The sequence below is a fragment of the Orycteropus afer genome, unplaced genomic scaffold, assembly GCF_000298275.1.
Source record: "Orycteropus afer afer isolate SDZICR_OR568_19922 unplaced genomic scaffold, OryAfe1.0 scaffold00307, whole genome shotgun sequence".
Taxonomy (NCBI): Eukaryota; Metazoa; Chordata; class Mammalia; order Tubulidentata; family Orycteropodidae; genus Orycteropus; species Orycteropus afer.
This window is the reverse complement of record NW_006921894.1, coordinates 2028038-2041903: the sequence shown is the minus strand read 5'-3', so window position 1 is coordinate 2041903 and position 13866 is coordinate 2028038. Positions and strand designations below refer to the sequence as shown.

At 42.2% G+C, this 13866-nt stretch overlaps 1 protein-coding gene across 1 annotated transcript in view; it reads left to right on the top strand.

Annotated features, from left to right (window-relative positions):
- Window positions 1–13866, top strand: part of CEP192 (centrosomal protein 192) — a 308440-nt gene that overhangs the window by 54596 nt on the left and 239978 nt on the right. The window contains exon 10 of the mRNA XM_007951683.2: window positions 1532–1810. Coding sequence (XP_007949874.2) covers window positions 1532–1810 — 279 coding nt within the window. The remainder of the gene's footprint in view (window positions 1–1531; window positions 1811–13866) is intronic.

The following is a 13866-nucleotide window of genomic DNA, read 5'->3' as shown; positions in this document are numbered from 1 at the left end:
CAATTTTCCTAGATTCCTACTTCGTACATTCCATGTTCCAATTATTAATGGATGTTTGCCACTGTTTCTCCTCAATTTGAGTGGTGCCACGTTAGCAAATTTATTTGTATGGATGGAGAGAGACAGCATTTTATAGGCAGAGGGAAAGGAGCCAGTGGAGAGGGCCAAGAATATCCAGAAATGATTGCTGAGCAATGTTTTGGAGGAGGTAGAAAATGACCAAACAAACATGTTTTTTTCCCAGCAGGCTGATCTCGTTGTTGTTGTTGTTATGTGCCATCGAGCTGGACCCAACTTACAGTGACCCCTCCTTGGGTTTCTGAGGCAGTATCACTACGGAAGTAGATTGCCCCATCTTCCTTCTGAGGAGTGGCTGATCTCATTAGGAGTAGGGAATGCTAAGTTTAACTTTTTTTTTTTTTTTCCATTTCTATCCCAAATAAATGGGACAATTCTACTATGTCCTATAGGGTTGCTATGAATCAATCAACTTGATGGCAATGGGTGGGTGGGTTTATTTTCTAAGCATACTGTGCATCTCAAACATTCAATAACGATTGAGGGAATGGAGTTAAGGAATTAGTGTTGGAAAAGAGGAACACTACCTTGAAACTATAGGGAAGGAGATTTCAATTAATTGTGAGACAAAAGGAGGTGAAAGATGTGAAAATCAATGACCTATAAGGTCTGAGTAAAGTAGTAGTTAAGGGGCTGTGCTGAGCAGGCAGTGGTGATGTGGCCCAAGGATGATGGGAAAACTAGGAAGTTAATTATGGATTAACTGGGTTTTATCTCTTCACCTCTTTCCACCCCATCAACCTTCAAACTCACTTCCCTCCAGTAGATTCTGACTGATAGTGACCCCCATTGTGTTTTCAAGGCTGTAAGTCTACGGCAGCAGCCTGCTTTATCTATCCTTGGTGGTGCAAACGCCTTAACCACTACACTATCAGAGCTCCTTGCCCACCAGCCTTACTCCTTCACAAAGGGGTGAATGATTAGGTATAGACAAATATCATGAAGCTTGGTTCCTGAGCAATGACTTCCTGATTGAGATTTATTAGCAGTGCATTTGTTGTTTGCTCATGAGTCGGCTTAAAAAACAAAAAACAAAACAAAACCCCACTGTCATCAGGTCGATTCTGACTCACAGCAACCCCCATTAGGTTTCCTAGGCAGCAAATCTTTACAGAAGTAGATTGCCCACACTTGCTTCCCTGGAGTAGCTTTGAACCACCAACCTTATTATTAACAGCCTTAGGTACTGTGTTACCAGAGCTTCATGGGTCGGCTCAGCAGTATATAACACAGGGCAAATCATGACCAGCGTCTACCAGCGGTGATAGAAAAGATCTGCACGTCTGCTCGCGTACGTAACAAAGTCAAAGTGGTATCAGGTGACCTGTTTTTCAGAAATATTTCCTCGTGTCTAAGGTGAGTGACAGCGCTCAGGGTCCCAAATTGAAAAAGGTGATCATTATTCTGAAGGTAGCCAAGGCTTTAAACCTGGGTCCCATTCTTCGGCCCACAGTGGACACTTTTCGTGTATTCAGGGAGTGCCGCGCTTCCTCTGAGTCAACCGATCCGGCAGGCCCAGCTTCAAACTGGGTACGCTGACCTCACCCAATCACCAATTCCATTTCTCTACATCATCCAATCCAAAGCCTCGATCCGAGTCTCCGCCCCTCACGTCTTGCCGCGAGCCGACGTAAACCAGAGGGGCGCGCGCGCCGGCCAGCTGCGGACGGTCGCTGGGGTGTTGCACGCGCGTTTGCGGCTCAGCTCGCTCGGCGACTCCTGGCACCACCGGGTGAGTATGGGTGAGGAAAGGCTATTGGGAGCTCGGGGCGTTCCGGGCGGCGGAAAGGGGCCGGGAGGAGGGAGTTGAGGATGGGTTTCTGGCGGGGTCCGGATGTGGAGGGCGGCGGGGGCTGGGCCAGTGCGTTCCACGGGCCCCCGGTCTCTGACCTGGCCTTCAAGTGGAGATTTTGGATGAATCTGTGTCCCAGCCTCCTGGTCTAGCAAGATGAGATTGATGAGAAAGACTTTGAATGAGTCTGTTCTTTAGATTCTGTATACAGTGTTTTCTTCGTTCCCACACGGTGACCGGGGTAGGGGTATTTACTGGACTTCAGCTCTTCAGGGTAAAATGCGCTCTGCGCTTACTTCTGGGGTTTCTTGTTGTAAAATGCTCTGCTTATCTTTGGTGTTTGCTTTATGTGTATTGTGATGGGCCCTTCGTTTTTCATCCTGCCCAGGAAGTAACATTGTTAACTCAGTCCTGAGAAGTGTGTCCATGTCACCTGGTTATACTCGTGATTTAATGTTCGCTAGGCTGCGAATTCTTGTTAATTACTAATAATTTTTGCTTCTTATAGATTGCCCAACCTTTCTTCCGAGGAGTGGCTGGTGGGTTTGAACCGCCAGGTTCTGCTTAGTGGTCAAATGCCTTAGGCACTACGCCACCAGAGCTCACATATATTTGCCTAAGGAGCTCTGGTGGTGCAATGCCTAAGGCATTTGACTGCTAACCGGAGGACTGGTGGTTAAAATCCACCAGCGACTCTGCGGAAGGAAGACGCGGCAATCTACTTTCATAAAGATTTACTGCCTCGGAAACCTGGTGGGGGTCGCTGCAAGTCGGAGTCGACTCGATGGCAATGAGTTTGGTTTGGGCACAGATATTGATCTTTTCCAGTCAGTTGGCCAGGTAGCTATCTTTCATTTCTGGCATTAATAGGTAAGAGTCTCCAGCGCTGCATCCGTTTGTAGAAACATCTTAGTGGGTATTCCATTGTGACATAGCCTTTTTCATTTCTTATTCATGTTATTTGTGTTTTCTCTTTCTTTTCCTTGTTGCATCTTCCAGTGACTTGTCAATTTTATTAATCCTTTGAAAGAACCAACTTTAGTCTTGTTGATTCTTTCTAAAATTTTTATTTGGATTTGATGAATTTACTGAGCAAATTCATTTTCCATACAGTACTTTATACACATTTCATGACATTGACTGCCATTCTCCACAGTGTAACAGATCTCTTTCCACTTCCTCCCTGTAGTTACCTCTAATGTCTGTCCTTTTTTTCCTATGCATTCTTACCTCCTAAATTATCTACTAGGAGCTCTGGTAGCATAAAGCCTAAGGCACTTGACTGCTAACCAGAAGGCTGGCGGTTCAAACCCACCAGCCACTCCTCGGAAGGAAGGTTGGGCAATCCTACTTCTGTAGTGATACTGCCTTGGAAACCCAAGGAGGGTTCGCTATGAGTCAGGGCTGACCCGACGGCACATAACAACAAACAACAACAAACTATCTACTGGAGTTCTGGTAATATAGTGCCTAAGCACTTGACTGCTAACCAAAAGACTGGCAGTTCAAACCTACCAGCCACTCCTCGGAAGGAAGATGGGGCAATCTACTTCTGTAGTGTGGTATTGCCTTGGAAACCCAAGGAGGAGGACTCACTATGAATCGGGTCCCACTCGAGGGCAAATAACAACAACAACAAGTTGATCATTCTATGGTGTGTATTTGTTGTTATGTGCTAGTTCTGATCTCAAGGTCATATAGGCTGAGATTTGCATGGTTCACTACTCCCCTGGACTAATTGTTTCCATGTATTTTTGGTTTTCTTCATTCTTCTTTGCTCTAGATGAGGAGAGAGACCCATTGTTGCATCTGGATGGTTGCTTGCAAGCTTTTAAGATCCTAATTGCTATATACCAAAGTAAGATGTAGACAATGTTTTTGTGTAGTATGTTATGCCAATTGAGCTTGATGTTTGTGGCCATAGTCCCTAGCCCACAGACCCAACCACTGGCTCCTTCAGGGTGGTTGACTGTGCCTAAGAAGTTATCATAACTTTGTTTCCTATTATTTTTAGTTTTATGGACATTATTACAGTACATACAAATACATATATACCATTATTGTCTGCCAGCCTTTTATGTGATCATGAGTATATTCTCTTTTGCCTCATCATACTTGATCCTTCAGCCTGTCTGCCCATTTATTTACCTGTAGATTAATGCTTGTTATTACTGATAATGCAGTATTGTTTATGTAAAAGAGTTTGTCTTTGTTGTCTGTACATCTTGTACACCTTTCTGTGTCTTCCTTTTCCTTAGTGTTTTGTGTTGGTCACTCGCTTTTGGTATGTTGCCTTTCCTTTTACCCAAATCAGTACTTGTCTCTACCTATCTAGCAGTGTTCCCTTCCTTTACGTCCCATCCCTGGTAACCAAAAAAGAAGGTTTCCTCTGTATGTTAACCTTCCCTTGACTTTTTACAGTAGTTAACTAATATTGTATTTGTTCTATGATTGACTTATTTTACTCAGCATAACGTCCTCCAAGTTCATTCACATTATCAAGTGTTTTGCAAATTCTACATTACTCTTTAGTGCTGCGTAGTATTCTATTGGGTTTATGTACCATCGTTTGGTTATCCATTCTTCTGTTGATAGGCACTTAGATTGTTTCCATCTCTTTGCTATTGTGAATAGTGCTGTGATGAACATGGGGGTGTATGTATCTATTCATGTCCTGACTCTCACTTCTTTAGGGATATACCTGGTAATGGGAGTGCTAGATCAAATGGTAATTGTATTTCCAACTTTTTCAGAAATCACCATACTGATTTCCACAGTGGTTGTATCATTTAACAGTCCTACCAGCAGTGTATGAGAGTCCCAATCTCTCCACATCCTTGTCAGCATTTGTTATTTTCTGTGTTGTTGAATTTTGCTATGAGTACTGGGGTGAAATGGTATCTTGTTTTGATTTGCATATCTGGTGGCCTAGTATTTGACTGCTAACCACAAGGCTGGCAATTCAAACCCACCAGCCACTCCTCAGAAGAAGATTGAGCAGTCTACTTCCGTAGAGACCCCTCCTGGGAAACCCAAAGAGGGGTTGCTGTGAGTTTTGTTTTTAGTTTGAATGGCTGATGGTTATGAACATTTCTTCCTGTGTTTGTTGGCTGCCTGGATATTTTCTTTGGTGAAATGTCTGTTCATGTCTTCTGCCTGTTTTTTAATTGGACTGTTTGTCTTTTTGAGGTGTTGGAGTCTTCTATAAATTTTAGAGATCAAACTCCCTAGTCAGATATGTCGTTGCCAAATATATTATCCCAACCTGAAAAGTTCTCTTTTTATGCTTTTGGAGAAGTCTTTTGATGCATGTAAAAATTTAATTTTTAGAAGATTCCAATCATCTAGTGTGGTAGTTAAGTTTGTGTGTTAACTCAGTTAGGCTTGGTTGAGTGGCTGGGCAGCTGGATGTAGTTATTACCTGTGGTAAGATTGGTAATTAACTCCATGGTGGAATGTATTGGAGCAGCTGAGTAGCGGCTTTTGGGACGTGGTCGGCTTCCTGTATATAAGAAGCAGCTTTGGGAATGATTTCTAGCTTATGGCATGCTCGAACCCTGCATGTAGCCATGTCATTGTTCACCAGCCTGCCATGCTTTGCCGATTGTGGAACTTTCAATGGACTTGAGTTAAGGGCCTGCCTTGTGGTTTGATAACATTGGGACTGTGCCTTTTTACTTGTCAACCTTGGGCGAGGCAGAGCTGAAGCCCAAGGTTGAGGGTCTTTCACCCAACCCCTAGAGCCTGGCACATTGAACTCGGACTTAAAGCCTCCAAATTGTAAGAATAAACTTCTGTTTGTTAAGGCCATCCCGTTTTTGGTATATTCCTGTCAGGGTGGCACTAGGCAACCAGAACATCTAGTTTACCTTCTGCTGTTTGTGCATTTTGGGTGATATACTTGATAGTCTATTTATGCTATAAATTAGGGCCCCTAAGTTTGCCCCTATTTTTTCCTTGATGAACTTAATAGTTTTAGGTTTCACATTTAAGTCTTTGAGCCATCTGGATTTAGTTTCATTGTGTGGTGTGAGGTATGGATCTTGTTTGATTTTTTTTGCAAATGGATATCCAGTTTTGCCAGCACCATTTGTGAAAGATACTATCCCTTCCCCATTTAATGGATTTCAGCCCTTTGTCAAAGATCAGTTGACAGTGGGTGGATGGATCTATTTCAGGGTACCTAATTCTGTTCTTCCTCGGAAGGAAGGTTGGGCAATCCTACTTCCGTAGTGATACTGCCTCGAAAACCCAAGGAGGGGTCGCTATGAGTCGGGGCCGACTCGACGGCACATAACAACAACAACAACAATTCTATTCTACTGGTCTATGTGTCTGTCATTGTACCAATACCATGCTGTTTTGACTACTGTGGCCATATAGTAGGTTTTGAGTTCTGGGAGTGTGAGACCTCCTTCTTCTTCAGTGGTGCTTTGCTTTTCTGAGGTGTCTTTCCTTTCCATATAAAATTAGTGATTGGTTTTTCCAGATGGTTAAAGAATGTTGATGGAATCTGAATTGGGATTGCTTTGAATGTATAGATTACTTGCAGTAGTATTAACATTTTCAGAATGTTCAATCTTCCTATCCGTGAGCACAGTATATTTATTCTTCCACTTATGTAGATCTCTCAGGGTTTTTAGTGTTGACCTTATGGATTTCTATTTGTAGATTTTGTGTCATTTCTAATTTTTTATTTTGTCAATTTGCTCTTGTATTATTTTCCTAAATGCATCTGGATTTTTTTCTGTGTTTTCTTGAATTTTTGTCTGTGTTTTCCTTGATCTGACTTTCATTTTGTTGAAGGTAACTAAATATAATTCTTTTGAATTTCCTGTCAGGTAGTTCCAATGTTGTTTCTTTCTAAGGAAAGTTTGCTGGGTCTTTATCCTGGTCCCTTGTTTCTACTGCTTATGTTGCTTCTTTGTGTGGAGTGTGATGGTCTGCTGTCTCTGAGACATTGTGATAGTCATATTTATATTTAATTGGTGATTGCATGTTGGTGTGATTCTCCCAAGATTGCTTTTTTTTTCTGTTTCTTTTTGATATATCTGAATGAGTATGGTTCTGTGCTCCTCTATTCTCTAGTTGGTAACCTCACCACCTGTCTCCTTGTGGGTGTGATAGATAATGAGAGTGCGCCTAGATCTCTGTTAGCTGTTTGTGAAGAGCAGTTCAGGGTGAGTTGAGCTGGTATTGGCCATCATCTATTGTTGGTCATTTTGTGCAGAAGGAAGTGGTGGCCCTCATTCAGTAGTGGAGCTGCAGGAGGTGCAGATATGATTGGGTCTTATGGGCATGGTTGCTGTTTCCCCTCAGACAAAAACAAAACGAAACAATAACACCAAAAAAAAAAAAAAAAAGATAAAAACCCAAGAGGACAGAAAATGCAAACTGCATAAAAAAAGGAACAATCTCAAAAAACAAAACAAAAAAAGGCAATGAGAAGAAATATTTAAAGAAATACTTACAAAATGAAAATAGAAAAAGAGAAAAAAACACACCATAATACCTGGGGAAAAGGGAATAAGAGAAAACATCAAAAGTAAAAGAAAATGGAAAAATGAGAAAACTGCAAAAAGTAAAACAAGGGATGGGAAAACCCCAAGGGAAAAAAAAATGGGAACCAGGAAAAGGGATGAGCTAAAAGAAAAAACAAAACAAAACAAAACAAAACAAAACGAAAAGAAAAACCAGGGAAGGGAGAAAGAAAGCAAAAAAATAAAAAGGAAGGAAAAAGTTTTGTAAAAACAAAACTGAGGGGGTGGGGCAGGGTAGCTAGGCTCTTTCAAGGCACACAAACTTGGATGGAATTATTGCCAGTCCAGATGGTGGGTGGAGGTAGGGGATGGCCACACCTCTGTACAGCGAGAGGGTGTAGAGTGTAAGAGTAATAAGGGGAATATAGCACATTTCCAGTGGTCAGCCTTCAGTGTTGTTGCCTGTGCTGTCATTGGTAAACAGAGCCTGTTCTCAGCTCGCTGGGATCAGAACAACGCTTGCAAATATTTAATATGGCCACACCACTTCTAAGTAATTCAGAGTGGCTGTGCCCTAGGTACAGCCAAAAGTCCACAGCTCAGTTTGTCTCCTTATTTGCTGTTTTTCTTTCCAATCCAGAGTGGCTGTGCCCTAGGTACAGCCATAAGTCCACAGCTCAGTTTGTCTCCTTATTTGCTGTTTTTTTTTTCCAATCCTTCAACCATCAGTGCATTTTTCTGTGCAGTCCTTGGTGAGCAGGGCCGATTCCCAGGCTACTGTCCAGATCCTAACACCTCTTGCAAATATTCAAACTGGCTGTGCCATCAGGACAGCTTTGTATGTCTCCCTATTCATGTTCTTCCATCAGATGGTATTCAACTCAGTTCTTTATGCTCCCCTTCAGAGCTCAAGGCTCCAGAATAATCTTCTGTGTCTGTTTCAACTTGTTTTTTGTTTTCTTTGTTGGAAGATGTGTGTAGCTTGTCTGCCTATTGTGCCCATCTTCCTGGAAGTCAGTCAATCTTGTTGATTCTTTCTGTTTTCTATATTCTTTTGTATTTATTTCTGCTTGAATGTTTATTATTTCCTTATAGTGACTATAGACTCCCCCTCCCCCATTAATTGTTGGAGATGTTGGCTTGAGGTGCTGCTTTTCATTCTTTTTTTTTGATTTCTATGTATATTGCTGTAAATTGTCCTCTGAGCACTGCTTTTGCCACAAAAATTTTGGTATGTTGTGTTTGATTCGAGAAAGTTTTAAATTTCCTTTATTACCCATTAGTTTTTAAGCAGGGCATTATTCAATTTCCATATATTTCTTTTTCTTCTTCGGCCCTCCCTTATTTATTTTTAATTTTATAGCATTGTGATCTGAGAAAAAGGTTTTTTTTTTTTGTGATTTGGGTGAAGATTTACAGAGCAAATTCACTTTCCATATAGCAGCTCACATATACTTTGTCTCATGTCATTGACCACAGTTTACTAAATTCTGATAAAATAGACTTTAAGGCAAAAATCAGCTCCCCCCACTTCCTCCCCATAGTTACCTCTTCCCAGTGTCCATCCTTCCATACACTCCTGTCCCCTGAGCTGTCTTCCTGGGCATAAGCAGCCCTTCTTTCTCCCATGATTGTTCTCTCTGAGAAGATGTAGTATTTCAGTGGTTTGAAATATAGAGGCTTGCTTTGTGGCCTATGGTCTATTCTGGAGAATATTCCATGTGTGCTGGAAAAGAGTCTATTATGCTGTTGGGTGAAGTGCAGTGTATACTTCTATGATATGTAGTTGGTTGATTGTGTTGTTTATATCTTCGGTATCTTTGTTCAATTTTTTCCTAGTTCTGTCCTTTGAAAGTGGTATATTAAAGTCTTCTAGTATTTTAAGAGCTGTCTGTTTATTTCTTCAATTCTGTCAAAGTTTGTTTCATGCATTTTGGGCTGTTTCATTGGGTGCATAGATAATTATGATTATATCCTCTTGTCGGATTGACCTTTTAAACAGTATTTGATGCTCTTCCTTGTCTCTTTTGCTGGTTTTTGCCTTAAAGTCTATTTTATCAGAATGTAGTATGTTGTGCCTGCTCTTTTTTTTGGTTGCCGTTTATTTGATAAACGTTTGGCTATCTCTTGATTTTTACCTTAATTTGATCTTTTTTTTTTTTTTTTTTGTATTTATTTATTTATTCTTTTTATTGTGATTTGGGTGGAAATTTACAGAGCAAATACACTTTCCATACAGCAGTTCACTTACACTTTGCCTCATGACAGTGACCACAATTTACCCCAATGCAACAGCTCCCCTCCCACCTCCTCCCGATAGTTACCTCTTCCCTGTGTCCATCCCTCCGTGCACTCCTGCCCCCTGAGCTGTCTCCCTGTGCATAAGCAGCACTTCTTTCTCCCATGATTGTTCTCTCCAAGGAGTGTGTCTACCTTGGGTAAATATTCAACTCATATGCCTGTCTATTGTTTGGCTGGAAGCCACAGGCGTGCATTCAATTCCAGACCTGAAGGGCAGCGAGGGGCCATAGTCTCAGTGGTTCCACCAGGCTCTATCGGGCCAGCAAACCTGGTGTCCCCCCCCTTTTTTTTTTCCCAAATAATTTTGAGTTTTGTTCCACATTGTTCTCCCTCTCTATCCAGGATCTCCTACATAGATCCTCTTCCAAGTGGTTGACAGTAGTAGCCAGGCACCATCTAGTTCTTCTGGTCTCATAGTCGTATAGGCTGCAGATCGGATAGTGTTATCAGTCGCTAGGACTAATTATTTCCATGAATTTTGGTTTTCTTCATTCTTCTTTGCTCTGGACGAGGAGAGACCCATCGTTGCTTCTAGATGGCATCTTGCAAGCTTTTAAGATCCCAGTCGCTACTTGTCACAGTAGGAGGTGGAACAATGTTTTGTGTAGTATGTTATGCCAATTGAGCTTGATGTCCTATGTGACTATGGTCCCAAGCCCTCAGGTTCAACTACTTGATCCCTCTGCGTAACTGGCTGTGACCAACAGTATACACCTGGGAATTCAGATCATACATATAAAGTTATAGGACTATTGTCTGCCAACCCTATACATCTTCTTGGGTATACTCCCCACTTCATAGACATACCTAATAGTTCAGCCTGTCCACCCATCTATCCACCCATATACTCGTGTTTGCCTTCACTGACAACGCCATACTATATGTGCAAAAGGGTTCATCTTTGCTGTCTGTACTTCCCACGTACCTCTCTCTGTCATTTGTGTGTTGATTTGCTTCTCCTTGCATTTTTGTTTTGTTTCAGTTTATCCAGTCAATAGGGTGGGTATGCTACTGTGGTTTAGCAGTACTGGGCTTCTCACCATCTGCCTCCAGATGGATTTTGTAGCGGGTGGGAGGGTGGATGCAAGTTTCTTTTGCTGGTTATATAAAGTAACTGAGGTGAGGTTGGATAGGTGCTGTCAGCATGTGTGGTTGATCCTGTGATGCTGGAGCAGGTGGAGCCACTTGTCCAGTGGGTAGGGTGGCTGGTGTGGCAGATATGGCTGGGTAGGTCACTGGGTTCTGACTTCCAGGGAGAAATAAAAAAAAGAGAAGGAAGAAAAGAAGCAAGTAGGGGAGGGGGAGAGGGAAGAGCTAAGAAGAAAGAAGAAAAAAAAAAAAAAACAGTCATATAATACTGTTGCAAGTGCTAGCCTTCAAACACAGCTGTGTTGGGAATGTAGCATTGACTCTGGAGGAGTGTTCACTGTTGGATATGGAGTGGCATGGGTGGGTGCTACTGAATGCAGAGGTGGTGGAGTGGGCAGGACACTTGTTCTGCAGGATCAAAGAAGAAAGAAGGAGGGAAGGGGAAGGAAAAAAAAAAGAAAAACCAAGGGGGTGAGGAATAGGGAAGAACTGAGAATAAAGAAAAAGAGGTGAAAAAAGAGAAAAAAAAAGTGGCTGAGTACAGGTGCAGGCATTAGCTGCTGAACATGGCTGTAGTGGAAACATGTAGCTCCCTCCATGGGAATTCACACCTCTGTCTGTGAAGGGGCAGTGACAGGCGCTGTTGACCATCTAGGTGGATACCTGTTTGGTGGAATCAGAAAAACAGGGGAGGGGAGGGGCACAAGAAGAGGAAAAGGAAAAGGGAAAAAAAAAAGGGGGGGGAGGAAGCAGAAATAACTGAGGAGAATGAAAGAAAAAAAAAGAAATAAAAGCAGTACAGTTCTGGTGCAATATTGTCTGCCAAACACAGTTTCAGTGGGAACAGTGTTTGCTGGAGCATGCACTGCCAACTAAGGAGGCAATGGGGGCAGATAAAGTGTCTGCTTTTTGGGTTTAAAATAAAAAGTGGGGAAGGAAATAGGGGGAAAAAAATAAAGGGAAGAAGAGAGGGGAGAACTAAGAAGAAAGATTGTGAAAGAAAGAGGGAATAAAAAAGCGGCACAGTGGTGGGTTTTTCTGGCTGCTGGTGGTAAGTGGGGTTTAGGAAGGCCTTGTCTCTGGTCACCAGGAGGTTATGGAGGCTAAGCAGTGGGGAATCACAACTCTTTGGTCACTGGCCACCAATATGAGTGCCGGTGCAGTCTTGGGTGAGTGGAGCTAATTATCTGGTTCCTGCTCTAATTGGAACACTGTTTGCAGTAATTCAGAATAGCCAAGCTGTGCTGGTAGGCAATTCACCGCTTTGTATGCCTCCTTGTTCACTGTTTTTGTTCAGTCTCTTCCTCTTATTGATATTTGATCTACTTTTTCATCCTTTCCTTTGGAGTTCTGAGTTCTAGGATTGTCATCCATATCCATTTCACTTGGTTTCTTGAATCTTTGTTGTATAAGGTCTGGCAGTGTATCTGCCTAGACCACCATCTTGGATCTTCCTCCCAGGGTTCCTTTTTAATAGCAAGGGAAATAGTAAAGATGTCTACTTAGTTCAAGTAGAATAAAAGAAGAGATAACATATCTTCATTTTAGATGATGGCGGAGGAGTGGGTAATTCGATATAGAGGGAAGTTAGAGAATTTTCCCTTCTAGGAAAGCTTTAGGAATATGGTATGTCCATGAATGATTTGGAATAAGTGTAATCCTTTCTGGAAGGAGAATAGGTACTAGATTACCTCTGAGGACTCTTCCAGGGGTTGTGTTACCATCCTACCCATAGCAAAACTGTTCTAGCACCTGACACTGTAATAATTGGTAGGAACTTTGGTGGTTCAGTGGTTAAACCTCTTGGCTGATAATTGCTTGGCTGCTAGCCAAAAGGTCACTGGCCTGCACCTGCAGATGCTTCATGGGAGAAGGACATGGCAGTCTGCTTTTGTAAAGATTATAGCCTTGGAAACCCTATGGGGAAGTTGTACAATGTCCTGTAGGATTGCTGTGAGTTGGAATCAACTCGGCGGCAACGGGTGGGTATCATAATTGATGACAGAGATCTCCCTGAGACCAAAAAAATCAAACTCACTGCCATCCAGTCGATTCTGACCTATAGTGACCCCCACTGGGTTTCTGAGGTGGTAAATCTTTATGGATTACCCAGTCTTCCTTTTGCAGAGTGGCTTTGAACTGCCAGTGTTCTGGTTAGCAGGTGCCTTAGGCACTATGCCTCCAGAGCTCCTTGATCTGCTCAAGGGAAGCTGCCTTATTTCTTTTTGTATTCTGGTTCTAAGTAGTGTGCTCTTTGTGGTTTGTGTTTAATGCTGATTGGTGAATGAAGGAATGATTTTTGCTTAATACCTAAATTTCCTTTGAAATTGACTGCTAAACAAGGATAACTGCTATGATTTTGATGTATATTTTTAGTGTTGTTTATGTATCTGCAAATGAATAAGTACCTTAGTAATTGTAATATGATAAGTAGGGAGCCTATTTGAGATTGTATGGTAGTTTAGATTTAGAATTGATGGATGCAGATATTGGGAATATAGAAACGGATCTCAGCCCCAGAAACACATTTGGAGTTAGAAGCATTAGGATTTGGTAACTAATAGAAAAAGAAGGAGGGATCAAAATGGCCCTGATGTCTGACTTGTGTAACAAGTGACTAGTGGTGATGTGGATACCAGGAGGAGTGGGTTCTGGGAAATAGTGATGGACATACAGAGAAGTCCCCTGCTTTTAGAGGGCATGCATTGCTAGTGGAAGAAGACAGATAGTGGTAAGTGCTTGAGAAGAAGTAAAACTGATGTGGTAGACGATTGGAGCTACATTTAGTTTGGTGATAGGGGTCGCCTTACTTAGAAGATGACACTTGAACTGAGGCAATTGTTGGAAGGAGTTAACTGCGAAGACTTAGGAGAAGAGGATTCTTGGCCCTGAGGTAGGGGTGAACCTGAGTAGGAGAGGTTGACAAAATTATTGGAGCTTTATGTAGCATAAGCTTTATCTGTTGTTGTTATGTGCCATGGAGTCGGCCCCGACTCATAGCTATTCCTCCTTGGGTTTCCGAGGCATTATCACTGTGGAAGTAGATTGCCCCATCTTCCTTCCGAGGAGTGGCTGGTGGGTTTGAACCTCCAGCCTTCTGGTTAGCAGTCAAGTGCCTTAGGCACT